The following is a 26701-nucleotide window of genomic DNA, read 5'->3' as shown; positions in this document are numbered from 1 at the left end:
TCTCACTGTCATTGCCCACGTGAGCATTGAAGTCACCCAGTAGAACGATGGAGTCCCCAGAAGGAGCGCTCTCCAGCACCTCCTCCAGGGACTCCAAAAAGGGTGGGTACTCTGAACTGCCGTTTGGTGCATAGACACAAACAACAGTCAGGACCCGTCCCCCCACCCGAAGGCGGAGGGAGGCTACCCTCTCGTTCACCGGGGTGAACCCCAATGTGCAGGCGCCCAGCCGGGGGGCAATAAGTATACCCACACCTGCTCGACGCCTCTCACCGTGGGCAACTCCAGAGTGGAAGAGAGTCCAGCCCCTCTCGAGAGGGCTTGAACCGGAACCCAAACTGTGCGTGGAGGCAAGTCCGACTATATCTAGTCGGAACTTTTCTGCCTCGCACACCAGCTCGGGCTCCTTTCCAGCCAGAGAGGTGACATTCCATGTCCCAAGAGCCAGCTTCTGCAGCCGGGGATCAGACCGCCAAGGTCCCTGCCTTTGGCCGCCGCCCAGCTCACACTGCACCCGACCCCTTTGGCCCCTCCCACAGGTGGTGAGCCCATGGGAAGGGGGACCCACATCTCCTTTTCGGGCTTTGCCCGACCGGGCCCCATGGGCGGAGGCCCGGCCACCAGACGCTCGCCTTCGAGCCCCGCCTCCAGGCCTGGCTCCAGAGGGGGGCCCCGGTGACCCGCGTCCGGGCGAGGGAAATCTGTTTCCATGTGTATTCTTCATCATAAGGGGCTTTTTGAGCCGTGCTTTGTCTGGCCCCTCACCTAGGACCCGTTTGCCATGGGTGACCCTACCAGGAGCATGAAGCTCCAGACAACATGGCTCCTAGGATCATAGGGGCACGCAAACCCCTCCACCACGATAAGGTGACGACTCATGGAGGGGTGCTGTAACACCTTACGTTTGAATCCACTTATTAAATCAAAAACCATGAGAATGGGACCACTCCATCCATCCTTATCATCGCCTTGTTATGCTGATGGATGGCACCACTTAAGTGTACATCTGAGCTTATTTGTTCGCCGGATCTTCATGTTTGTGCCGTTATGAGAAGGAAGCTCATTAAAAGTCTCTCGAGAGTCGCTTCGCTTGGCTCTCACTTGTGGGAATCTGACCAACAGCTGCGAGTTTAACACCCACCCGATGAAAACCTTTCCCTTTGTTTGTTGGTGCCACCAAACTTGCCTCAAATCTCACAAAATCTCCCTAGGGTTCAACCCAAAAATCCTGCAAAGGATATATTGGTGATGATAACCATAGAATAGGACGTGGCTTTTGTCATAACCGTGAAACCCAGGGAGCAAAAAAACGTTTTATTTAAAATAACAGTCTCGTGAGACTGACAGTCTATGAGCATAGAAAGGACGTTCTGCTGATAGTGTACTGCTAACCATAGAACAGGAAGATGTATTTGTCACCTCACTCTAGCGATTTGCACCCCCCCCCCCCCCCCCCCGTTTGGCTTTTACACCGGTCTTTTGTCTGTGATGCCACCATGAAATGCTCTGGCCAGGCTGTACTGTGTTCAGGCTGCGCCACAAAGTCTCATTGTGCTCTTGGAATGAGAGTGCTCGTCCTCAGAGTGTCCCGTTGTCCCAAATGGCCAGGTCTGGTGGGACAAATCATACAAATATTTTTGTAAAACTTCTCAATTAATTGTACTACTTTTTCTGTTGTGCACGCCTTGGCCACCTAGGGGCAGTATAAAGCTGGCTCTCTTATACTCAGCTCCTCTCTTAGCTTCTCAGTACAGCAATAATATTCATTGTATGTTGTTTAGTTCGATAGGAAGCTTTGTTTGTTTGTTTATGGTTTAGCACATATTATTATATCAATAACTGTGCAAGGAGGGAGACGAAGCCTAGGGCTTGTAAAGGGCTCCACTCCTTCTAACCGAGTGAGCTGCTGTGTGTTTATATCCATGTGTATTTTATGTATTTGGGTATATAGTGTCACTGTCTAGATAAGTTAACACTTGTGCAGTCCATATGTTTGCATGCCACAAATTAGTTTGCATTATTTTTGTAATCTGAAATATGGCGATCGGGATTTGAATATTTTTCAGAATCGTTCAGTAACACAACAAATACAATTATAATAAGATACAATGTGTTATTAGAAACAACACCAAAAGAGTGGAGTTGAATAATTTGGTTTCTAAGTTTGCCGTGAAAATAATAATTTTGAAGTTACCATACCAGACTGGAGGACTTGACAAATTCGTCATCCAGCGGGCTGTCATGCAGCGGGTGGTCTTGGAGCAGTCGCCTGAGATGCGAGATGTAGCTGGAGGCAAGCCGCAGTGTGTCCAGCTTAGACAGCTTGGTATCGGGAGGCACCCAGGGCAGGGTGGTCTTCAGCCTGAAGAAGGCTTTGCTCAGCACCCTCATCCTAGCCCTTTCGCGGGCGTTGGCCACGTCCCTGTGCGACTCTTTCCCACAGTGCTCCACTCCTCTCTCCTCTTCGGCCCAGCCAGCTGACATGGCCTACTGCAACCCTTCGGGATATGCTCTTGCGTTGTCCAGAGGGGTGAGAAAGCAAAAACAAGCCTGTGGCTGGGCGACGGCTGTCATTTAAGAAAGCTGACATCTGGGCAACACTTTCTCCTCCCACCACTCAACAGCAATTCTCAGCCTCCACTTAAGGAGACTCTGCCAAGTAAAGTAACCGTACACATCTGTGCTAATCGATTAGCAAATCAATCAACAACTATTTTGGTAATCCTTTAGAGAGCTTGTTTAACTCACAGTTGTTGGAATTTCAATCACCTGTAAATATTCTGTAAGTGTATTTCAAACAGTAACATAGCTGTCTATGCCAAGTCTACTTGGCTTAATGCTAACAAATAATGTAAAACTTCATAGACATGCTAATAGTTAGCAACAATCATGGTTTTGGTAGCAACAGATATTCAAACGTAAATAGTGGAGAGACGCATGCTGGCTTGTCTTTGCCTGGCTTATGTCTGTGTTACACTGCCATCTAATGACCAAGGTGAGCACAGCAGAAGGAGCAGCACAATAAATTGAATTGTAGCACTCAAACCTGATGATCAGATGTTCCGATTCTTTGCATTCTGTTTATTTTCGGAATTCAGTTTTCTATAAATTACACTATTGTCGGGTGCACTCATAATTTTTAGTGATGTCAGCCCCCCCCCCCAAAAAAAAAGTTCTGAGTGATAGTAATTTCTTGAAGACCTTATCAAAAGCGTCTCATCTTGCGGGCGGTTTCACAGAGGGATCGTGTTTCCACACGGAGCAGCTGTTTGCCGTTCCCATGACATCTGGCACGTTGGCATGACAAGGGCTAACATCATTCATGCATTCTTTGCTCTACTCGGTGCTGTTTGAGGAATTGTTTTAGAAGACTAGAGAAAGTCGAGGTTGGGTTAGGGTGGACTCCGTGCATCAAATCCAAGCCAAAAGCAAGACGCTCAAGCGCGACCAAATTTTGGAAATCTTTTTATTGTTTTATAATCATTACAAACTACAGTGCACACACAGACGTCAAGCTATTTAATGACACTCCCAGTTGAGTTTTGAACACAAAGAAAATTTCATGCTTGGAAAACCTGCTTTTCTCAATGCTAACAAACAATGCAGAACGCCATTGACATGCTAATGGTTAGCTTAATTAGTCACGATTTGAAAAGCGATGGATATTGGAACACAAGAGCAAGACAATATAACAATACTCGCAGGCATATATTCTTGATCCTCTATGATGAATAACTAATATATTTGTATATTTTTGGTGAGGGTGTGTGTTTAGCAGAAAGGGTGTGTGTCAACTTTAGTGTTCACAAATGACCCTCTCATTTGGGCTTGGACTCTATGGCCTTAATAAGCGGAACCCAGCGGGACATGCTGGTGGGGCGTTTGGGCAGACACGCCTGCTTCCATGTGGCGCCTGGAACGTTGACGGGGCCGTCATACTCGTCCGCCTCAGAAGTAATCTCCATCTTCTGGATGATGAGCTTGAGGAGGTTGTGCTGCTTCTCCAGCATGCCAGACATCTCCTTCAGCCTGGAGAGACGATTTCTTTAACTTTGTTATTTTAAAATCGCAGCGCCTTTTTTTTTTCCACAGGTGTCATACTACCAAAATGTTATTAATAATGCATTTTCAGCAAAATGCAATGGAGACTACTCAAGTGATGTCATGACCACATTTTCCACTAAGAGCCACTAATGCAACAAAAACTGACCACTTTGGCTTTTATCTGCATTCATAGTCGAATGCCAAACAGAAAAAGGCTCACGCGATTAGAACACAGAGTAATGTGGATTTTCGTTACCTGCTCTTTTGTTTTTTGACCTCGGTCTCCAGCACGGAGCATTTTTGCGACGCCACCTGAGTCCGCTTCCACTCGTCGTTGGCCGGCGCGCTGCCTCCAAGTAACTGCATGATGAAGTGCTGTGTAAATCGGAGGGATAAATCACAATAATGCGGCATATTCATATTTATGAGCGTGTGTTTACCTTGGAGCACTTGCGGTTGGGGTAGATGATGACGGACCGTTTGTCTGCTCGTTTGATGAACCAGTAGGGCAGCTTGTCTTCCAAGGCAGTGTGGAGATCAATCTGGTTCCCCATAAAATGCTTGTTTTCAGTTACATGTAAACTAGATTATTTACGTGTTCTAATAGTACTTCTTCTGCCGACAGAGAGCCTGTTTGTGACCCAATTAAATGCTTTCATAATTTTGAGGAACATATAGTCACAAGATGAGTTGATCAGTGGCATATGAAAATGGGATACATCTTCTATGGACGTTGATGTTAGCATGATGTGTTTTTGGTAGGGTATATCTTAGTGGTAACAATGCTTCTTGCCAATATGACTCACGCCGTTGGATAGCCTGGTTATCGCCCTATTGATTGGTACCTCATTTTTGAGGATCCGGTTTTTGTAGGATGAGTAGCACAACAGCAATTTTAAAATGCAAAAAATCTTGTTTGGAGCTAGCTGTATTCAACTGGTGTCTGTTGCTAGAATGATATGTGTTTACAAACCAACCTGCATAGCTATTCTTTTCATGGCAGCATTTCTTTGCACTTCCGCAATGTCTCCAACGGCTAAACCAATCTACAAGACGGAAAGGGACGCGTTATTTCCGAGTTTCCCCTCTTACATTAACGAATCCGGGCGCCGACCAGCTTACTAGTAAATTGATGAGGACAATGGGCATCATGAGAACAAAGAAGACAAAAATGAAGTATGTCAAGCCGCTGAATGGAAGTTCGTTGTTGAGATATGCGCTCAGGACGTTGTTCTGGTAATTCAGTTCACCGACCATCATGACAAACGTTTGCATCATGGATAGCGGCAGGTTGTCAAACTCTTTCTGTAGGAGGTCAAAACAACATATGGTGGGATTACTGTGATTACCTGCCGACACACACGGCTATTGATGAAAAAGGTAGAAGGACTAGATGAGGCGTCAAGTGTGAGCATTCATTGTACCTGGTCAAGCAGTAGCACATAGAAGGCCAAGGCGAACGCCAACAGGAGATAGAAGAACAGCAGCACGGTGCGAAAGAGCGTCCTGCAGATCTCGCCAAACATCACCACAAAGATGCCGATGTGCTCGAACCTACGGGGAGCGACCGGCCGCAGTCAAGTGCCAGGCGGGCATTTTGATCGTAAGATTCGCCTACCTCTGGAGATACAGAAGGAATGCGAACCAAGAGCTGGAGACGGCCAGGGCGCCCGCTTGCCAGTACCACGAACCGGACGTGTTGAGCATGAGCGGGATGACGAACAGAAGCGAGTTGATGGCCGAGAACCAGTCGGCTTGGTTGGAGTAGTCTTTTAGGTAGTCCCAACGCTGAGAGCCAATGAGTTACGTAAGGATTCTCGTGTCATAGTCTGACCATCTTGCAGGATACGCAGTCGGACAAGTTTGAAGTAACCAACTAGGGCAATGTTAAGAGTTGTCCTTTTTTACCTGCTGTATCATCTGAAGGACTTCCTTCAGTATGGAGTAGATATTCATGACGAGGACCATCACCATGCAGAAGGACAGGAACAGACTTTTCTGCTCAACGCAAAGACAAACAAAATGAAATATCCGTATACGTATGAACTTGCCAAACTGTACCATAATGCAGTTCAAACCTAGTGATCGTCAAAATTAACCAAATCAGGACGATAACACGGCTATAAAACAATATTCTGCGCTAAAGCTGGCTTCTTCGTTTCACTGCGTCAAATTATAGTTGACGCTCAGGCAGTTATACCTCTGTGAAAGAGACAGGCACCGTGGTGATCTTGCGCTCTCCTGTCTCGGTGATGTTCACGCTGGGCCTCAAGGTCACAATGAGGTGCGTCAGCGGCAGCAGGCCCAGCAGGTACATGAACATGTTGAGAATATGCGCCTTGCTCCCGTACGCCACCCTGCGGAATCCATGCGACGGTTACTCGTCAGAAACAAAACATCGTAGCATGACGGCACACTCACCACTTCATGGAAAGGTACTTTTTGCTGACAGGGTGGTTGAGCAGACCCAACTGGTTGTACTTCACCATTGCCTGTGAGGAATAAATACTGCTGAAGTCCAGGTCCCTGCGACTATTCTGTAATCTTAATTTACGTTGAGCGCGGCTAGCGGTTGTGGCCGGTTGGACTTGTCCCCTGTCTTTTGCATTTCCAGTGGCGCTTGCAACCACCTGAAATCGTATTCAATCTGTGGAAGGTAGACATGAGATTCATTGTGACTTCGGATCGGGGTTGGATTAACATCGCAGGTGAATTACGTGAAACTCCGGACTGTTGTGATCGTCCTCCGACTCCCTCACGCTGCAATCCAACAGGTGCTAGCGAATAGAAAACGATATTACATTTTGTAACGTACATGTGAGTCACTTCAAAACAAACCTTATAAGTCTCTGGAAGGTATTCAATCATGTCCATGATGGCACAACGCTGGGATCCCCCGATTTTAAACTTTATCAACGCTTCCACACGTCTGCAGGGACAAACGTAATATAACAAGCCGCCATTTTTAAGTTATCCAAACAATGTAGCTACCTCTCACTGTCAATGACGGCATTGACCACGTCCTGCTTCCCGTGCTGCAACGCTTCGTGTAGGAACGAGGTGTCGTTCTTGTTCAACGCAAACTCCGCCCCCCGGTTCACCATGACCATGACTGCCGCCACGTGGCCCATCCTCGCCGCGATGTGGAGGGCAGTGTTCTGAATGCCAGATCGTCGTTTTAATCTAGTCAACCTCGGGGGTGAAGAAAAATCATTCATACCCCGTCTTCATCCGTTTTATCTAGCAGTTTCACATTGGCGGATAATATGATGTCCATAGTTTGCGTGTATCCCTCCGAGGCGGCGTGGTGGAGACACGTCCAGCCCTTGTAGTCACTACAGACAAACATTACATCCTAAGACTCACAGAGTGCTCACGACAAAAATGTAAATCAGCCCGACGGGTGTGTTGACCTGTGAAATAGGGCCCCTTTGCGCAACAAGAGCCCCACCACCTGCGTGTGCCCCCCTCTGGACGCCAAATGAAGCGGCGTCAGGCCCCGCTCGTCGCCTTCGTTGAGCAAGCGCGAGTCCGTGATGGTCTCCAGCAGCCGGTGACATGTGTTGATACGGCCGTACCTACAGGGGAACCAAAATGATAGCGACACCTAGGGGGCGCTATAGTCACACAAGTCATGTTAGGGTCCTTAGATGACCTCAAGATGCTTGCAAGCTTTTTTTGGTCTAGCTGACCCCTGATAGGCTGTCACATAACTAAACCCAGAAAACTGATGAACCGTGATTGGTCGTTACCTGAAGAGCAACTGTGATGTAATTTTCAGTGGCAAAATGGGCCCCGCCTGAGGACATCAAGCCTTTATGACATCATTGCCTTTCATTTGCCCCACAGCACTTGGGGAATGAGTACATGACCACTCATTTCACACCTACTTAAAAAAAAAATCAAATATGCCTAACTAATTGAATTCTATTCCAGGCATTTGGGGCAGTACATAATGGAGATGTCACACCCAATTAATTGTAAAAAATCTTTTTGCATGGAAAAAAGTATATTCTAGATGTTGAGGTAACAGCGCAGCATGCTTACTGTTCTTGTGTCCCCATATCACGTTCATCCAATTAGGGAGATGGAACAGTTGGCTTCAGTCTCAGGTCTCCCAAGAGTCATATTTTAGCCGTTATGCTCCTGCAGTCATTTTCTTTCCCATTTTCTTATTTCAAGCAGAGTAAAAATAAGTAAAACGACTTTTTACCAGTGCACATCGTTAAGAATGAGCTGTGACAATAATGGATGATGATAAATGTTTCCAGCTCAGTGGCCTAGTGGTAGAGTGTCCGCCCTGAGACTGGAAGGTTGTGGGGCCAAACCCCGGCCGGGTCATACCAAAGACTATAAAAATGGGACCCATTGCCTCCCTGCTTGTCACTCAGCATTAAGGGTTGGAATTGGGGGGTTAGATCACCAACTGATTCCCGAGCGCGGCATCGCTGCTGCTCACTGCTCCCCTCTCCCCCAGGGGATGGATTAAAATCACATGGGGATGGGTTAAATGCAGAGGACAAATTCCACCACACCCAGATGTGTGTGTGACGATCATTGGGACTTTAACTTAACTTTAACTTTAACTCTTTTTACTTCTGCAAAGGGCCGATGCAGCAAAGTGGAGATTGCGGAGTAAATTAAACGTCCAGAGCTAAAAGCGATCCTTCTAATCGCTTATCACTGCCCTTAGCCTCAAAAGGAAACCAAGAGCAGAACAAAAACAAGACGCTGCAGCCAAGAGTAGACTGTGGCGCATAATGCTGTAGCAAAAAGCTGCGCATTATTCCAGCCCCTCTATCAAAGCGACTCACTGAGCAGCAAAGTGCAGGGCAGACTTCTTGTCCTTGGACTTGCACGCCAGGCCCACCTGGCCCGAGAGGCCCAACATGTTGCGCACCGAGTCGTGGATGCCCAGCCGGCAGGCGTAGTGCAGCGGCGTGCAGCCCTCGTTGTCCTCGCAGCTCAGCAACGCTTTCATGCTGCTGCGCTGGAAGAGCAGAAGATGAAGCATTATCGGAATACGATTCTATAAGGCAGCTGGGATGCGTCATGTGCGCTAAAGCGCTCATGCGGCTAATTGCTGTTTTTTTCCGTGTATAATGCACCCCCATGTATAATACGCACCCTAAAAATGGCATGTTGATGCTGGAAAAAAAGTCTGGACCCATGTATAATACGCACCCAATTTTTATGATTTTTTATTTATTTATTTTATTTATTTTTTTTTTTAAGTCCCAATGATCGGCACACACGCAGGGAGGCAATGGGTCCCATTTTTATAGTCTTTGGTATGATTTTGAGTGTGTATGATGCAGATTTTAGGACAATAAATTAGTTAGATTTTGCGCATTATACACGGAAAAAAACGGTAACATGAATCCTATCTCAAATTAAAGGCAGATTACGTAAACAATGGTGGACCATGATAAACAGGAAGAACACTAATTAGGAATTGAGCCACACCCCCAAAATGGAAAATTCTATCAGACTGCAGGATTTTCATTTTTTCTAATCGCGGAGCTAGCCGGATTCACAGGGGCCGACATGTACCTGCAGCACATCTTCCGGTACATTCTTCAGCCCTTTGGGTTGCAAGATGGCCAGATGAAGAAAGTTGCAGCCAAATCTGTCTGTTAGGTTGACATTGGCCCCTGAAAAATGAAGGAAAAAAATGGTCAGAAACAAATTACGATTGGCGCGTATGCTGTAGCACCTTTGGACAGGAGCAGCGCCACGGTTCTCCACGCGCCATTACTGGTCGCTAGTAGCAAGGGTGAGTTGCCTTTGCAGTCAACGGCGTTGACATCCGCACCCTGTGGAACACCAAAGTGTTCCTCATTAGCTTCTTGTCCCAAAGTCATTTTTATTTGTGCAATTTTGGGGGGTGCGCTGTTGCACACGATAAAAATTGTATCAACAAAATATATTAAAAGAATATATATAATATATATATATATAATTTATAAATGTATTTATTTATTTGTTTATTTATTTATTCAAAATAACGCAGGAATTATTTTAACATTTGAGGTGGTGTGTGGCTTAAAATATTGTTGCAAATCAGACACAATTTCGTGACTGCTCTGTTCCATGACATGCATAAAATGCAACAGCAATCGTGGCCATAAAAAAAATCCCTGACGCTTAGTTTTTAATGAAGATAAACTCTGCGCACATGTTTGTTTCCCACCGTGGCGTTTGCTTCAATAATCACTTGACAAGAGGTCAACATGAACTTTTTTTTTTTTTTTTCCCGCCAACAGCAGATGGTGACAAGTAATTGCAAGCAGCTTTTACGAGCTAATATAGTGCTCATGGATGTTTGTTCAATGCACCTTATGGTGAGGAATCCACATTATTAGAAACAATGATGTGTATAAAATCCATGTAGTTGTTTACCAAGGATATGAGGTAGCCGGCTAAGTCAACGTGGTCGAATATGGTCGCCCTGAGAGGAAGACAAACAGGTTTTGTTAGTCAGGCTCAACATGTTACACAGTACGTGACTTTAAGTGGCAGTTTGTGTGTGGAGTGTCGTTTTACAAGCAGGTGCAAGGCTTCATAAATCAGTCTTGCTATTATTGGCGGCTACATGATTTCATCTATTTATCCATCCACCCACACCACCTTTGGTCTGTCCATACGAGCGTCTGTTGTTTGTCTGTGTCTTTCAATTGCGGCATTGAATTGAATTGAAATGGCGTTTTTTGTGGAGCTCTGACACAGCTCGGAAATCGCGGCGCTCGTAGTCAAGCTACCGCCATGACCCGTGCAAGTGTGAAGAGAGCCCACTTGTGCAGCGGCATCTGACAAGCTCCATCGGCCAGGTTAATGATGTCCTCCACTTGGCCGTGAGCGCACAGCATCATTTTGACCACCTCAGTGGCGCCTTGTGTGCACGCCAGGTGCAGCGGGGTCGACTTGTCATGCTGCACGCCAAACAAACAAACAAACAGGCGCCAATTAAACCGACGCATGTAACGAGCATCAGTTTTGTCTTCAATCGTTGGCGGACTGAGTTTATAGAGCAGCGCAAACACACACACACACACAAACACGATTAGTGCACTTAGCAAAGCTGAACACCGAGAAGTGTAACACAAGCCTTCAATGAGATAAGCATGGCAGAGGCAAAGTGGATTTCTTTTTTCCTTCTTTCAATTTACATGACACTCGGGAGGCTCTGTCGAACTAGTGCAGTACCTGCTTCTGATCAATCTTGGCTCCCATTTTGATACAGAATCGAATAGTCTCCACATTGCCGCCCCGCACGGCCAGATGCAGAGGCGAGCTATTGGATTTGTCCAGATAGTTAATTTGGTTTGCACCCAAGTAGCCCAGCTCCTCCCCTGTTGGACGATAATTCAATCGCATGTAATACAATTAAGCTACATTGACAAGAAAAAACATTTGACTTCAATCGGATGCTTTTTATGCCCCACCAAAATGTTTTTGGTCCACTCTTGTGAATTCATGCTGTCAACCAAACTTTTGTCCTCACCCAAATTTTGCATCCCTCCTAAAAATGACATCCAACCAAAATAAAATGACCCCGAAGACAAACTTCCTTTTTTCCTTTCAAGACGAAAATTTACTCCACAAAATCTTACTATTACAAAAAATATTTACTCTAAACTATAACAATATTTGCACAATTTTAGTTTTGCAAACAGTAACTGCAGGTTTGTTTTTTTTCTTTCAAATTTACTTAGTTTACAGGAAAGTTATAGGAGTGTCTTACCGGCCTTCAGAACGTGTTCCAAGACCTTTTTTGCACCAGCGAAGGCTGCCGCGTGCACCGCAAAGTGTCCCAGTTTGTTCTGCTGGCACAGGCGCGCTCCGTGCTTTAGCTTTCCAAACACAAAGAAAACAATTAGTGACCCCACCTTCAATATATTCTGTATCCTCCACCCCTGCCTTGAATTTTGTGCTGCTTACCAACAAGTTGAGAGCTTGGCAGTTATTGAGCGAGCAGGCCATCATGACGGGAGTGTTGCCAAGGTCCCCCGGCTGGTTGTAGTCCACCGTGCCGTAGGAGAGCAGCAGCTGCCAAGGACAAATGCTCGGCTTCATTTCAGTGTGATTGCCGCGTGATTGACGGGCAACCCGTTCAAGGTGTCGATCGTCACGATGTCGTCCTGGATTGTCTCGCACCGCCAACTTTTCCATCGTGCGGGACTCACCTCCACCAGCCCGTTGTGTTCCAGACTGACGGCCAAGTGCAAGGGCGACAGCAGTGCCGCGTTGAGGACATTTGGGTTGGCCCGCAAGTCCATCAGAACCCGGCAGCTCTCCGCCTGGTTCTTATCCACGGCCCAGTGGAGGGGCACATCACCGCACTCATCGCAGCTATTCAGAACTTGGAGGCAGGACGAGGGCGTCGATGAATGAACATTTCGGGGATCATGTGATCGACGGCAGCCTTACCTTCCGGGCCCAGGACGCCGCTGATGAACTGGATGATGGCGATGTGACCTCCTGCGGCAGCGTGATGAATGGGGCCGGCGCCCTTTTCATCTTTCTCACTTAGGACCTCTGGATTTTTTCTCACCAGGCTCTGCAGCAGGGCCCGGTCACCCTTCTCGGCCAACTTGAATACAGACAAGAGAGTTAAACGTTTTACTATTGATGATTTGCCACCACCTCATTTGACCACAATGTTAAGCACAATTTTATTCCCTTAAAAAAATAAACGCCTCACCTCGAATATATTTACATGCGCCAGGGCTGGATCCTCATCTATCACGTACGTATAACAACTCGTCTGCCTGGCCACCTCCCTGCCAAAGTTCATCACTCACCTTTGCGCATCACCACACACACAGAAAAAACAAATCAGGATGTAAATCACAGCCATATCTCCATTTGGCCCGGCAGGTGGGCAGATAAGGTCTTAAGCCGAGCCTTGAGGGGGAAATTGGCCCATGTGACATCGTCCTTACCCCCCTGGAAGGACGCTCAGATCCGGTTTTCGTCGCGAGGTCAATGTGGAGAAAAGCAATTATGTTCCTCGAAGTCGGAGGGGGCTATGTCCTTGGTTGATCCCGGGTGTGAGGCGAAATTGCAAAGGGCCCTTGACACAAAGAAATCCTGAGTTTTTGTATTTTTTTTATTTATATTTTTTTATTTCAATTTCTGGTGTGCGTGACCACACTTTGTTTGGCGGCGGAGTGTGTGTAACAAGATACAATAAAACATCTGCTAAAATGTTTCCTGTCTGTTCCTCCATTAATAGTTGAATAACTTTTAATCATTTTATCATCTTCCATCAGAGACCTGTGCCCAAAGAGAAAAATGAAGATTCATTTCGGCCAAATGAAGTTGGACGATGGCTCGCCGGCTGCATGTTCCAACTTCATTCTAAGAGTGGGCTCACTATTTAGCTGTCTTCTCATCTACTGATCGATAGTAACTTAACAGAATTGGGAAAAGAACCAGTTAATCAAATTAGTTCGTAGCCAATTAATAAACCAAATAAAAGGGGGGGGGTCACTATTTGGCAAACCTACGTATTAAGGTTGAAAATTAGTTTCCTAATTTGTAAAGTATTTTGAAAGCAGGCTCACTATTTAGCAAACTCTCAAGCTCTTTGCCAAGCTCTTCTCATCATCCTCAGTTCGAAACAATTTCGACAGTAAATAAAACCTTTCTGTGATTCTATAAAAGGACATTGATTCTTACTTGAGGTGTTTTGAAGTCGAGGATCTTTCTAGAATCTAGATGTTTACCTCATAAATGCAGCCTCCTCATCTTCCTTCTTGTTTCTTCGGATGCTGACAAGATGCCGTCCCCGTTCATTATGCTGCTCCGAGCCAAAGCGCGGCCATGCCCACTTGGCTAATGAGAGGAAATGGTGCCGGCAAGCGCTATATTGCGGCGGCAAAACGTGATATGCTCAAATGCTGGTAACAGGGAAGGCCTGGAGAGGGGAGGGGGGGAGTGGATTTTATTTTACAGACTCGCCATTATTGACTGTTTACCAAGCCGAGCTTTATTGTTCTATTTAAAAAGCTTGCGGAGGCTCTCTGTGACATTTCTACAAAGCTGACCACCCGGTTGCACACAGCAGTGTATACTATCCATCAAAACTTGCAGAAGGAAGCAATTGGCTTCCCTTCACTGAATGTAACCTTTAAGACCCCCCCCCCCCCACAAACACACAATTCCTACAAATACAAGATACTATTTATTGAAATGTCTCAATTCCTCAGCTCATCAGTACGGCGTTGATATTAGTCGTTCTCGGCAGAGGATAAAGAATGACTCCGAATACCATTTTTTTTAATCAGTTGATGTAAAACAATCCAGATGCTAGTTAGCATTAGCATTAAGCTAGCTACACTATTACCCTATGCCAGTGCTTCTCAAATAGTGGGGCGCGCCCCCTATTCCTGGGGGGGCGCGTGTGACCCTGGGGAACAGGCTTTTTTTTTGGCAGTACTAGAATAAAGTGTAATTGCGCGTTTACTACAGCAGGGGGCAGTGGCGCTCTCATTGTTACTTCTGTCACGTTTGCGACAGTGCAACATTTTACGACTTACAAGACAAGTTAGGATAGTCACGGTGGGGAGGGGGGGCGCGAATAGTTTTCTTCTTGCTAGGGGGGGGGCGTAACAGAAAATAATTGAGAAGCACTGCCCTATGCTGTTTGTTATCGAGTCAAAATACAAGTGAAATAAATCCATGAGAAAAGTTTGACAAAGAGCAAGCACACATGAAAATCATGCCAAATAGTGAGCCTACATGTAAAAATTGCATGTATGGAAGTGATTGATGGAAGTGAAAAGCTAGCCATGGTTTGTGGAAAATAAGACCATCTATGTATATTTTACACATTATACTACTAAATATATTCAAATTCTTAATACATAATAATATTATGACCGTTTAGTTTTTGTACAACATAATACTGCAGGCTGATATTTTTCCTATGAGAAAAACACATTACAAAATGACAGAAGTTTGCTTTTGTGTGGGACCAGATGGTAGACAGGTGCACAGCAATGAGACAATACTCAAATCTACGTAGACTTTACCTAACCAAATGGGACGAATCGTCAGAACAAATGTAGCTATCACACACACACACACACACACACAAAGAGTTTACTTTGCGATTGGCCGAATGTGAGGCCTGAAGAACAATATCCTGGCAAATATTGATTTTATGGCCTACTAAACGTACAACGGATACAAAGGCTCACCGGTTTGATGTATTAGGAACACATTACAAATGAAATCGTAGAGACTCAAGTTTGAATAGTGAAAATATTCAACATTTATCTAAATTTCTTGTCTCTGTTCCCCTAGAATTCAAAATGGTGCAGCCCGCTGCTTTATGGCGTTCTCCTGGAAAGAACCAAGAAGTGACAAGCTGACTGACAAACATATGTAAGACTAAACAATTTTAAGAACAGTTGAATTCACTCATCCAATCTACCCAGGAATGAAAGTGGTACAGTCCAACTTTAAAGTAGCAAAATAGCTAATTAACGTAGAAAGAGACAAATAATTTTCTTAAAACTTTTATTAGAAGACTTAAAGTTTACAAAGTAGATTTTTTTTCATGAGTTTACATAAAAGAGGTTGAGTGCAGCAATATGCAAGGTGCACATGCCTGTCAATCACAGCCCAAGGGATGCGTGTGTGTGCGGGGACGTGAGAACGCGTGCGTTGGCGTTCCATCACTTATGAATGAGATTTGCTCTTAGGCGCTTTCCTCGGGGGACGAGACCTACGGGTTTGTTTTTCCTACGCTAGGTAAAACATTAAATGCCACTCAACAAAAACTGCTCGTGTCATCGTAAACCCTCTTCTACCATATGCGGGGATTAGCCAGCGAAGCTAATTAGCATGTCATAGCGATATAAATAAAAAATGGTGATTCCTTGCAGTAATTAAAAACACGACAGTGACATCATCGAATCATGATGACACTTTTTAACAGCCCACCGCATTCCAATCCCACAAAGACCGACAAGTCCCTCTGACCTTTTCCCCCGGCCCTCATTTGGCTAGCGAGGAGCTGCAAGCGTGCAAACGGGTAATAAAGTGTCTCTGCTCCAACGGCGCCATTATTTTGAAGGTCGACTGGCGACTCAGCGACAGCCGCTCTCACTGAGATAATCGCTCCTTCCGACAGATTTCTCACCACACACGTGAGCGATTTCTCCCATTTTATCACAAATGTTGCCTTGGAGGAGGTATCGGCATCATAAACTGCTGCTTGCCGCGAGATTGAGGCTTTGCAGGCAAATGAGAATGACGCCACCTTGTGGACGTCCGAGCAGCCAGTAGGCCTCGCCACTTCGATTGGCGCTCACCTAGCAAATATGTTATTAAATAACATCACTGCCCCCCCCAACACAGCAAAAGCGAATTAGAAAGGGTGGCGGTAAATCTCGCCAAAGAGACGGCGCGGAGAAACGTGGAGATGAAGAGGCTCTCACCTGAAATAGCACGGTTTGGATTTATTGCCGCTGCTTCTTCTTGAAACAGACTCGTAAATGTTTTTGATGCTCCGCAAATAAATGACCCACGTCCGTCTGTGCGTGTGTGCGTGTCAGCGCTCAGCAAACGATAAATCATGTGAATTAAAAAAAAAAAAAAAAAGTGCAATGATTCCCAATGCCAAAGATTTATTGTTGGGTTAGTTTTGTGTACAGTACAGTATTTCTCCACATATCAGGCTTTGGATAAAAGTAGGCCAACACGGTGGCGTAGCGGTTATCAAATCTGCCTCGCAGTCAACTGGTCCAGAGTTAGAATCTGTTATGTTGGCTTTTTGTGGATTTATGATTTTAATTTAGCGCTTTACGTGAATAGAAATGTGTTAACAAGCGATAGAAGCTCTAATGCTGGTACTCCTGCGCAAAATTTTCTGCACTCTTGAACGTCCTCCCCCTCGCTTCCCACATGCACGAGGTCAAGAGATTCCCCTGTAAAGCTGCCCTTCCTGCAACTCGGCGCTCATTACAACACACGGAACGCCCGATCACGCGCATGCACACGCCAGGAGGAAAAAAATTAAAAAACAGAAGTCGGAAAATCAATGCAGATTGGTCGCTCCCGAGATGTATTCGCGTGTGTAGTTGCATGTAAATGTGCGCTCGTTTCGGCGGAGACGTTTCCTCGAGAGGAGATCTGTAGAGCGGAAAACGGCAACAACAAAAAAAGCAATTTGTTCTTCCGCGTTGGGAGGAATAGTAATAATAAATGAAAAAATGATAAAGAAAATACTAAAATACCCAAAATAAAATCAATTGCATAGAAATAAACAAATAAATCCAGATCAGTTCTCTTGATTGGTGTTCCGACCATAAAACTAAATACCAAATAGTGCATCCAAGCGAGCGTAGCTACAGTATGTCGGCCGCTGCCGCGTTGTCTGCGCTTGTCGATGAATGATTCATTGAAGTCCTACTCACCGTAATTAAACTGTACTGACTTAATTACCTCGAGGCCCAACGGGGTCATCAAAGCGATCAGGTTTGAGCGCGGCGTCAGCTAACCTTTTTCCCTTTGGTGTCTGTTACGCTACGTGGCCTTCGGGGGATAACGTTACCGCCCGGCTGTCATTGCTTGCGGAATTTGTTTTTCGCGCCCTCTTGGAGTTGTTTATTCTAAAATCACTTTATGTTTTTTTTTTAATGAAAGGAGAAATCAACAATAAGCCAGTTGGGACAATGTCACTTTGTAATAAAGCTAATATCAACTCTGAGAACAAGGGCGGCGATTAATGAAGGTCCTGAAAGAGCGCCAACAACTCTCCGCAGGTGACGTAAGGCCAAAGTCAACCCTGCCCCGCCTGCCCAAGCCAAGGTGTTCCTGGCACCCCTCCTTGGCGCTTCCATACGACGCAGGTTCAAAAGGGAAATGATGTTGAGACTTATCAAAATGACTTATGGCTGTCAACAGATGGCGGTCCTTGGATCATCACAGCCACGTTAACCTTCCAGCAGGCTTACATCATGCGGGCCGGTCGGGTCACGGCTCCAAAAATACCTTTCCTGCTTTACCTCGGCAGAGACGTGCTACCACTTGCTCGGGAGACAAATAGAATTGAAGCTGTGGGCCGTCTCCTGGTTATTGTTCAGAAGATGATCATCAAAACTTTTCGAGGTGTAAGAAGGCTCAGATAGAAGAGCAAAACCCCCGGGCTTGTCTTGTCTGCAAATTTACAGACGTCGTTAAAAAGCTCATCTCCCGCCGGCCGGCTCGAGTGAAGTCTACTAGCGCAAAGACCATATATTGCAAGCAATGCCGCAAAAATCCCTTTCCAGGAAGAGAAGCTCACATCCAGAATGTCAGCCTGGCGGAACCCGGAGCAACTGGCGTATACCCAAACAAATTCACGGCGAGGCTGTGTGCGTACTATGGGATCTATTTTTAAGGAAGGGAGTATTCAGCAAAAGATGACTTCATAGGATGAGCATTTTGAATGAGACAACTGCCCACGGGTGGAGGAAGATGAAGAGTAGCAAACAGGTTTCAACCAAATATGCGAGAGAGCATTGCACAAAGGTGACCGACCGATCTCAGTCACAAACGAATCCCGATGTGGTTTAAGCTTAGCATACCAACGAAGGAGCTCGGATGCAATGCGTCCCTTTTTTGTCAAGTTCACATCAAACTCGCTTTTTATATTGACACTGCTTAAAATTCTGTGGGAGTCCCGGACGTGATGCCGAGCGGCAATGAGAATGACTTAATTGACACAGGAGCGGCCAGCGTAGAATTTAAAGAGCGATACATCGTCTAACCTTGAAGGAACGGCAAGTAAAGCGATTATGACATCACCGCCCAGAGGCTGATCTGGATTGAACACATTATTATTAGATGACTTGGTGAAGTCGTCAGCTAGCCAAGGCTAGGGCCAACGGGTACTTACGGCCCATAAATGTCTGGCCCTTTCCCAATTTCAGATATATGTATGAGCAAGTCCAATAGGGTACAATAACACCTTGACGAAGGCAAAGTATGCTAGCGATCGCTATCGGGGTAGCGACACATAGCATTCATGTGTTTTGCCACAATGAAGTGGAAAAAAGATGGCCAACAACACTTATCTTTCTTATCTTTCTGTAGTCTAAGGCAGAAAATAACAACTCATGTACATTCTTGAATTAAATTTCTGCCCCAAAGTTTCTCAATCCTCTTAGTGTTTGCTAGCATTAGCGTTGTGTCTCATTCTTTTCTACTTGTATTACACAGCAGGCAGCCGCAATGGGAATCCAAATAAATAGAACCTTTTTTTGTTCCCAATTAGGACTCACAGTCCTAGATGTATTATGTAAACACAAGCGGCTCTGCTGAGCCATGATCAATCGTGTGTGTTTCAGCCGAGGCGCCAACGCTAAACTACAGCCCGCGCGGTAAGGACGCGGCTAGCTTACTTTGATTGATGGCGCTGGCGAGCGATTAGCACGTAGATGACATCAAAAAAGGCTCTCGTGGGATTTTGTGGTTAGCAAGAGTTCAGACAAAGCCTGTGTACAGTTTGTGTTGTCGTGTGTATTTTTGACTGCTGCGGCGAGTGTCAGAGGTGAACAGGTGTTTGTTGCTGGATGAATGAAAAGGTGACACCGATTTATGACTCTGGGCTATGGCGGGCCATTAAATTGAAGGCCTCTGCTGCCCACTGTGGGCGGGTGGATGCTTTGTATGGACCTTGACATGGCCGGCAGCTATTAATAGCCGCGGGAGAAGGAAGGAAAAGAGAAAAAGGAATCGGCTGGTGCAATCCGTGAATTTCCTCGTTATTGCTGAAAAGCGGACACTGCAGGCGCTCGCTCGTTGTGCTCGCGGTTGGTGGTCTCGCTGTGAGGGAGGACTGGACCTGCCCCAAATTTCAATATAACAAATGACACTTTTTTTCTTTTTCTTTTTTTTAAAGTGTATGATTCTTATGATGCAGTGGCAAGCAGGCGGGAGAGTGGGAGACAAAAGTATTTTTTTGTTTGCTATTGTGTTCGTTTCTACTGGAACAAAAATGACAAATTTATTTTTCGAACTGGTGTCCAGGGCTCATTTTTCAATCTTTCCAGTCCCCCTTTTTCATTATATTTGGCCCTGTGTCAAAACAAAATGGCCGCCGTCCAGGTCAATTTCAAGCATGGGTTCTTAAGGTACTTTCCTGTGGACACATCTACAGAATTTCATGTTGTTTGGCGGGACTGGTGTTAATTCATAAAACCAAAATAGTCAACTGGTTCAGTTTAATGATGAAGTAATTTGTCACTGTTCTCCTCTGCCAAACATGACCCGCTAACTTCTTTCCAATCTTCTCGCAGGCTCGACGACTTGCCGCTAGCCTGATGCGATGTGCCCTGGTCAAATGTTTCCTTGTACAGTAAGTCAACTGAACTCGGGAACCTTCCAGAAGCACATGTTCATATTCAAATGTGCCCGGCCAAGCGACAGAGTCCAAGCCACCGCACGCTACAAATAATTCATCGGGCTTACATGCCATTTGCTATCACGGGCATGTGGAGGAGTGTGGACGGGCCCACGCGTGACACCCGCAGTGCACCTTTAACCTTGAAGCGCTCACACTTACTTAAGGCCCACAATTTGCGCTCCAAAGACGTCCTTTAATCAATGGCGCGCTATTGATCACTCGTCCCTGGGAGGAAGGGACATGACAGGGAAATCAATTACACGTATGCAGTGCATAATCAAATTTCTGAAAAGCGCTTAGCTAAGGGGAAATATTGAGTCGCTCACATACACTCACACACACACACACTCGGGAGCTCTATGGGGAAATAGCGTTGCTCTATTGAACAATAGTCACGTGAGTGAAAGAGAGGGAGAGTTCAATACGTCAGTGTAGCTAATGATCCAGGAGATGATAAGAGATGCATAATTTAATGTCTCCATTCATTCGTTTAAGAGCGGCGAGTGGGGTGGATCGTTACGCGTCGATAAGCAGAGGTTAAGGCAAGTTTTCATGACATGGCGTGCACGTGTGTTTTGGCCGACTCGTGTTCAAGAATAGGGGTCAAACCGTTCTGCGCGGGATTATTTTACGCGTCTCGATGTGCGTGACGGCTTGCCGCATATTATTTTTGCCACTTCAGTTTAGTAACTGGAGATCCTGTGTGGTCATCCAAGTGTGAAATTTGTCTTTAAGACTTCCAATAAGCTATTTAGAAGATTATTTTTTTGTGATTTATTTACAGAGCATTAACCTTATTGACTTATGTAATTTATTTTTTTAATAGTTAATAGAGATATAACTCCTATTAAATTCATAAACTAAACCAAACTGCACACCTCCCCTTTTTCTTTCCAATGAATCATATCAAATCAAGCAAATGTCTGTTGGTATACACTGCGGTTATTTGTCCGTCCAAATGTCCCTTTTCTAAAGTCCTAAAATCTGCTGACTCATCAAGTTTTTCATGTTAAAAGTCTTTTGTACGGCATCAACAGCTTGTGCGTCCGTGCTGACTCCCGCGGCGCTCACTTCCCACACAAATCAGCGTTTACGCAACCGCGTGCAATCCCCCCCACAGCACCCCACCCTCAGGACCGCCTGTAAGCGCGATCCGCCTGGTGCCGGCCAGTCAGTTCACCTCTCGCCAGGGAGCTGCTGCAGCCTCTCAGCTGGTGCCTGCCTGCCTGCACACTCCACTACAGCTGGACGCTTCATTCCGCGCACTCTCCCCCCCCCCCCCCCCTCTCTGCCTGCATTTTCACGCAACAAGCGAGCGCACGGATGGAGGCGGGACTCTTATTTTTCCCACTTTGCCAATGATGGAGCGTTAAGATGTTTTGAATGCGCACACACCAACACGCTTGATTCAACGGCATGCGGGGCGCGCGGTCTCCGCGCGGTGCCTGTGGATCGCTCTCGGCCGCGGACGCTTGACTGAGGACTGGAGCGGGAAAGGGGGGGATCCCATCTCAATGGAAGCACTTTGCATGGACAAATGTGAATTATATTGGCAAGGTAAAACCAAATACTTTGTTTCAAATGAGCTATAGTGTTTGGAGGGGAAACCACTTTGAATATTACTCAGGAATTGCTCAAACTGTATTGCTATGCACTCACGGTCTGATGGAAAGAGATATTTGTTCTGCAAGTCAAGCAGAAGTAACATCATTTAATTCCCTCTTCGCATCACTTGTCTCGCATTGAGTTTATAATCGGGATATTATGAGTGGTAGCCTTGCACGAGGAGGCACATATGCAAGCCATCGAAAAAAAAAAAACTCCTTTGGAGAGTTAGTCAGACACATTTTCTCAGCTGTGTAACATTAATGACAATTTACATAGTCGTTTTTTTCGGCTGTAGCTTTTAACTTGCCCTCCATGAGAAATATCGACTTTTAAAGCAAAATGATTTGCAATATTATTGGATGTTTCATCATTCGAACTCTTTGCTCGATTTCCTCAGCCATGGAGAGACTTGCCTTAAAAGCACCCAGTGGCCATTTCTAAGCTCTTCTTGGTGGACTTTCTACATCGTCGCAAGTCTTTTGGGTCGTGTCCGTCACCATGGCGGAGAAGCTGGAACCTTCCGGGATCAAGCCCGCCAACGTGCTACCCCTTCCCTCGGTGCCGCCGGAACCCATCGACATCATCCGCACCAAAGCGCGCTCCCGCCGGGTCCGCCTGAACGTTGGTGGGCTCAACCACGAGGTCCTGTGGCGGACTCTGGACCGGCTGCCGAGGACCCGCCTCGGCAAGCTGCGGGACTGTAACACGCACGAGTCCCTGATGGAGGTGTGTGACGACTACAGCCTGAACGAGAACGAGTACTTCTTCGACCGCCACCCGGGGGCGTTCACCTCCATCCTCAATTTCTATCGCACGGGCAAGCTGCACATGATGGAGGAGATGTGCGCCCTTTCCTTCGGCCAGGAGCTGGACTTCTGGGGGATTGACGAGATCTACCTGGAGTCCTGCTGCCAGGTCCGCTACCACCAGAAGAAGGAGCAGATGAACGAGGAGTTGCGCAGGGAAGCGGAGACCTTGAGGGAACGCGAAGGGGACAGCGAGTTTGATAACACCTGCTGTTCAGAGAAGAGGAAGAAGCTGTGGGATCTTCTGGAGAAGCCCGGCTCCTCTGTAGCTGCCAAGGTAACAAATCGAAAAGGGAAGTCATGAATCGTATTTGAATCAAAGCCGATTCCAAAGCTCGTTACTGCGGAGCGACTCACCTTAACTGGCTTGGTGAACACAATTGATGCCCTGTGGCTAACCAAAACAGCAGCATGTAAACCTGACCTTAATTGTGGAATCTTCCTGCATGATTCAATAGAACATTCTGCGGAGAGTCGTTCATGGAGATTCACGTTCACATAGATTGCTGACATCTGGTTAGTCCACAAAGTTCATACAAACTCATTAAGGTATTCATTCCTTGTTAGTTTTTAGCTAGCACTGATCCCAGTTAAGAGAAGCACACCATTTTTCCCAGTCAGCAGACGCTGGGATATGTCTTCTTGATTTGTTTGACTCTTGACAACCGTTTGTACATACAATAACTCAAATCTACGACCCAGTGTGAGTTACTCAGTCTTTTCCTGGCAGGCGACATTTCTTGTTTGTTATGGTAGCGCAGGACCGGGCTGTAGTTACAATCCTGCCTTGCTATGATTTAGCGGTTCATGTTAGGCTCCGATTTTTAAATCAGTCCTCCCAATCTTACGCGGATCAAATGTCAAGGCCACCCCAGCGGTAATAAAAAACGACGACATGTCCTTCAACTGGTCGTCATCCTCCGGCGCATTGTGACTCCCCTCTTCTCAATTAGGTCAGTCAGCCTCGATGAAATCCAATCACTGGTCGTATACGTCGGGTTTCAAGTATCCTGATCTCATCAGGGCAGGTCTGTGGCAGACCCGGATTAGATTGCATGTCAAGTGGATCATAAAAAGGAGGGAATGAAGTCGGAGGTTTTATAGGGGTTCAATCACTTCGGGTTTTGCCGGGTTGTGATGATCGGGTTTTTCATAGATGTTCAGCTTGGAGGTAGTTATTTGGTCCAGTTAAGTAGTGGGCGGGTAATATTGACTGGGTGTATTATTCCTGCACAAAGTGATTTGCGATTGGCAAGGATGAGCTCAGAGCTTCACAATTGCATCAAGACAAATGGTGCTTAAACGAACGGACGCCGGAATCTAATTCTGAGCCAACTCCCTTTTGATTCAGAATTGCCAGCGAAATTTATATCTGTCTTTCTCCCGATATATGCCTTTCATAGGGAAATCCCGCCTTTATTGTGATTGTATTGACATTTTCCCGAGGGGGGGGCGAGAACGTGACTTAAATGGCTTGGGCGTGTGATCGCGCCGCGGAGAGTTGATTTGAAAATAGACTCAGGATGGCTGCGCCGTGAGGTCAGGGAAGCCTTTTAGAGGCCAAGGGGCGGAACCTCGGAAACAAAAGTGGAGACGCTTGTTTGTGATGTAAGCGCCGTCGTCTCCCCCTGTGAACGTTTTGAGAATTGAATCGTTGAGGGGAAAATAATACGCGGTGAGAAATGTCAGAAATGCATTGGCGGGCGGGAGTCGTGCCCCCCAAGATGCTGACTTGGGTTTTTTTCGCAAATCATTTTGCATGAATAATAAATGAAATCATCACAGGGTGAGAAACGGTCCAATGCGGCAACTTTTTAACTCGGCAGCTCCGCCTGCTGGGATCACGCTCGTTTTACGGAAGGTTCGATCAATAGCGGCTGACATTTTAAGGCGGGAAATTGTCGATTGTTTGTTGACCGCCTGCATGTGACTTTATTGTGATAAGCGTGCCTGCCCACCGCTTGCTGGAATCCAATTCATCAAATCATTGCTTCATCTCGACCTTGTGAGAGTTATGCTTGTATGTTGGCCTTTAGCCCCTCCCCCGCCCCCACCCCCCTTTCCCACCAACACTTTCAGCCTCCCCGCAGTTGCATGAGCCCTCCAGCCACTCTCTAATCAGCGTCCCTTGCATTTGGGTACCAGCACCTAAATCCTCTTATCCAGCAATCATAATCAGATGAGGCGGAACCTCCTAGATGCTAGGTAACTCAGGTTTTGGTGTTACTCGTCCCCGTGCCTGACATTCCGACTGAACTGCAGAACTTTTCTTAAAATCTAAAGAAGAAAAAAGATCTCTGGTTGGAATGGAGATGGAACATAAGGATGGCCGTAAAACCTAGGGTGTTACTTTTTTTTTTTTTGCTTTGCTTTGCTTTGCTAAATTGAAGCCTTCCCTTTCATTTGCTTGATTACCGCCAAGAGCTCACACGTGGAAGAGTTACAGCTCAAGGCCCCCACCGACGACGGCGGCGATGCCTGGCACGTGTGCCGTGATTTATCAATTAGGGCGAATGGGAAGCGACCAAGACTGAAAGGGCATCGAGGGAGTTTGAGGAAACGGACAAAAGTTGACGTCAGCAAATTGGCGTCGCAAAAAAATAAAGCTAGCGGTGGCAGGCAAAGTGATCATCCCGGCAAAGGCAAGGTGTCCATTACATGCGCCAACGATCACGAGCTGGCAGACTTTGAAACACACCCCGCGTCCTTGTGCACACACGCGTAGCTTTTTATTTGCAAGCAAAAATGCTTAGCTCAGCTTTTCCAATACAGGAAGTTATTGCCACACTGACATCTCTCTCGCTCTCTCGCTCGCTCTCGCGGTCGGAAAAGCTTTTCAGCAACATTGCCGCCGAGCCTTCACGTCCTCTTAAAGCTCTCCGGCTTGCCGGCGCTTCCTCTCGTCGCCTCTTCCCTCTCGATGGGGAGGACGCCGGCTTTCCTGCCCGACTAATCGCAATTCAAAGCGGTGTCGTTACATTCGGTGCCCTATCGATCACTTTCGGTTTTCATCAAAGTGTGGCCTCAAGTGGCTCCGTTTGCTGCGCTTATCAATGAAATGTGCAAGTTTTTGGGCCCTCGAGCTCTGGAAGTTCCAATCGAGTGCCTCTTTTCCATTTTTTACAATACACTGTTTACATTTGCTGAGCCCCTAAAAATATGAACATAATCCGATTTTTGTCAACTTTCTGAAGTGATATGAGGAGATCCGCTTTCAAGCCCTGCCCCCTCACCTCATGACATATCAAAAACACAATTGTCATTCAAAGTAGCGCAACCGAAAAGCGTTCCCGTCCCGTCGTTAGCCTTCATTTGTGTTTGCGCGGTTGCCACGGCGACCGCCACCCGCACAGCGATGACTTATCGACACTTATCGGTCTCTGCCCGGGCTACGTGAGAAGGCAGAGCAGCTGGTACGTCGCCACCCCGCCACACCGCCGACCTCGCATGCAAATCCGAGGGAAGCGCTTTCGCTCATGCCTCCTTTTAATTTCTGCGTTTCCATATTTCCTTGAAGACTTCCGAGTGAGATCAGGAGATCAAGTTGAACTAAATAACGTCATAATCCGATTCTTCCTCTGATATTCTTCTAAAATATTCTGAGAAGCAGAATATTTTTTTGTTCATGACCGATGTTTGACTTTTAACAACAGTTTCCAGTTCAGGAGCCACAAACGAGGCGCTATCGACTCCAACCTTCAAGCTTCCTCTGGTGTGAAATTTGTCGGTCTCACTCGGCCCGCCCCTTAAGCGTCCTTCAGCCCGGTCACCTTTGCTCCCAAATCACTCGCCGCCTGAACTCGTTCCCGCAGCGGGTCACCCCCGCTGGGCCTGAGGCTTA

General features: G+C 46.4%; 3 protein-coding genes across 4 annotated transcripts in view; 1 reads left to right on the top strand and 2 right to left on the bottom strand.

Annotated features, from left to right (window-relative positions):
- Positions 1–1460: 1460 nt before the first annotated feature.
- LOC133143587 (musculin) lies at positions 1461–2573 on the bottom strand. Its single transcript, XM_061265618.1, has 2 exons — positions 2200–2573; positions 1461–1610 (listed from the first exon to the last, which is right to left on the bottom strand). The coding sequence occupies exons 1-2, from the start codon at positions 2482–2484 to the stop codon at positions 1527–1529; spliced, it is 369 nt and encodes a 122-aa protein (XP_061121602.1). The 5' UTR covers positions 2485–2573; the 3' UTR covers positions 1461–1526.
- An 879-nt stretch (positions 2574–3452) lies between these two features.
- On the bottom strand, positions 3453–13932 carry trpa1b (transient receptor potential cation channel, subfamily A, member 1b). 2 transcript variants are annotated; one of them, XM_061265600.1, is made up of 29 exons: positions 13776–13932; positions 12990–13120; positions 12749–12848; positions 12475–12637; positions 12231–12406; positions 11986–12093; positions 11789–11897; positions 11251–11396; positions 10840–10976; positions 10447–10495; positions 9761–9860; positions 9598–9698; positions 8859–9034; positions 7458–7622; positions 7265–7379; positions 7036–7202; positions 6883–6973; positions 6762–6821; positions 6599–6691; positions 6466–6536; positions 6245–6401; positions 5953–6042; positions 5663–5832; positions 5469–5598; positions 5167–5349; positions 5022–5090; positions 4485–4586; positions 4301–4419; positions 3453–4029 (listed from the first exon to the last, which is right to left on the bottom strand). In XM_061265600.1, exons 3-29 carry the CDS (start codon positions 12839–12841, stop codon positions 3819–3821), a joined length of 3351 nt encoding a protein of 1116 aa, XP_061121584.1. In that variant the 5' UTR covers positions 12842–12848; positions 12990–13120; positions 13776–13932; the 3' UTR covers positions 3453–3818. The 2 variants fall into 2 exon arrangements, with proteins under 2 accessions (XP_061121584.1, XP_061121585.1); XM_061265601.1 differs by having other exon boundaries at positions 13729–13891.
- Positions 13933–21641: 7709 nt separating this feature from the next.
- kcnb2b (potassium voltage-gated channel subfamily B member 2b) overlaps positions 21642–26701 on the top strand; it is a 29251-nt gene continuing 24191 nt past the window's right edge. The window contains exons 1-2 of the mRNA XM_061265603.1: positions 21642–22003; positions 22452–23137. Of these exons, the coding sequence (XP_061121587.1) occupies positions 22553–23137 (585 nt within the window). The 5' untranslated portion in view covers positions 21642–22003; positions 22452–22552. The remainder of the gene's footprint in view (positions 22004–22451; positions 23138–26701) is intronic.

This window comes from Syngnathus typhle, linkage group LG19 (genome assembly GCF_033458585.1).
Source record: "Syngnathus typhle isolate RoL2023-S1 ecotype Sweden linkage group LG19, RoL_Styp_1.0, whole genome shotgun sequence".
Classification (NCBI taxonomy): Eukaryota; Metazoa; Chordata; class Actinopteri; order Syngnathiformes; family Syngnathidae; genus Syngnathus; species Syngnathus typhle.
The sequence above is the reverse complement of the archived record's forward strand: the minus strand, read 5'-3'. Positions and strand labels throughout refer to the sequence as shown.

Bases quoted from the DNA above. Each gene is read 5' to 3' on its own strand.
- LOC133143587 (XM_061265618.1), bottom strand. From the start codon at position 2,484: ATGTCAGCTGGCTGGGCCGAAGAGGAGAGAGGAGTGGAGCACTGTGGG. The intron at 1,611-2,199 runs GTATGGTAACTT...TTGTCCCACCAG, and splicing joins TTGTCAAGTCCTCCAGTCTG to ACCTGGCCATTTGGGACAAC.
- trpa1b (XM_061265600.1), bottom strand. From the start codon at position 12,841: ATGAACTTTGGCAGGGAGGTGGCCAGGCAGACGAGTTGTTATACGTAC. The intron at 7,623-8,858 runs GTGAGTCGCTTT...GTTCCCCTGTAG, and splicing joins GCCCTGCACTTTGCTGCTCA to GTACGGCCGTATCAACACAT. The intron at 6,692-6,761 runs GTAATTCACCTG...TACCTTCCACAG, and splicing joins ACAACAGTCCGGAGTTTCAC to ATTGAATACGATTTCAGGTG.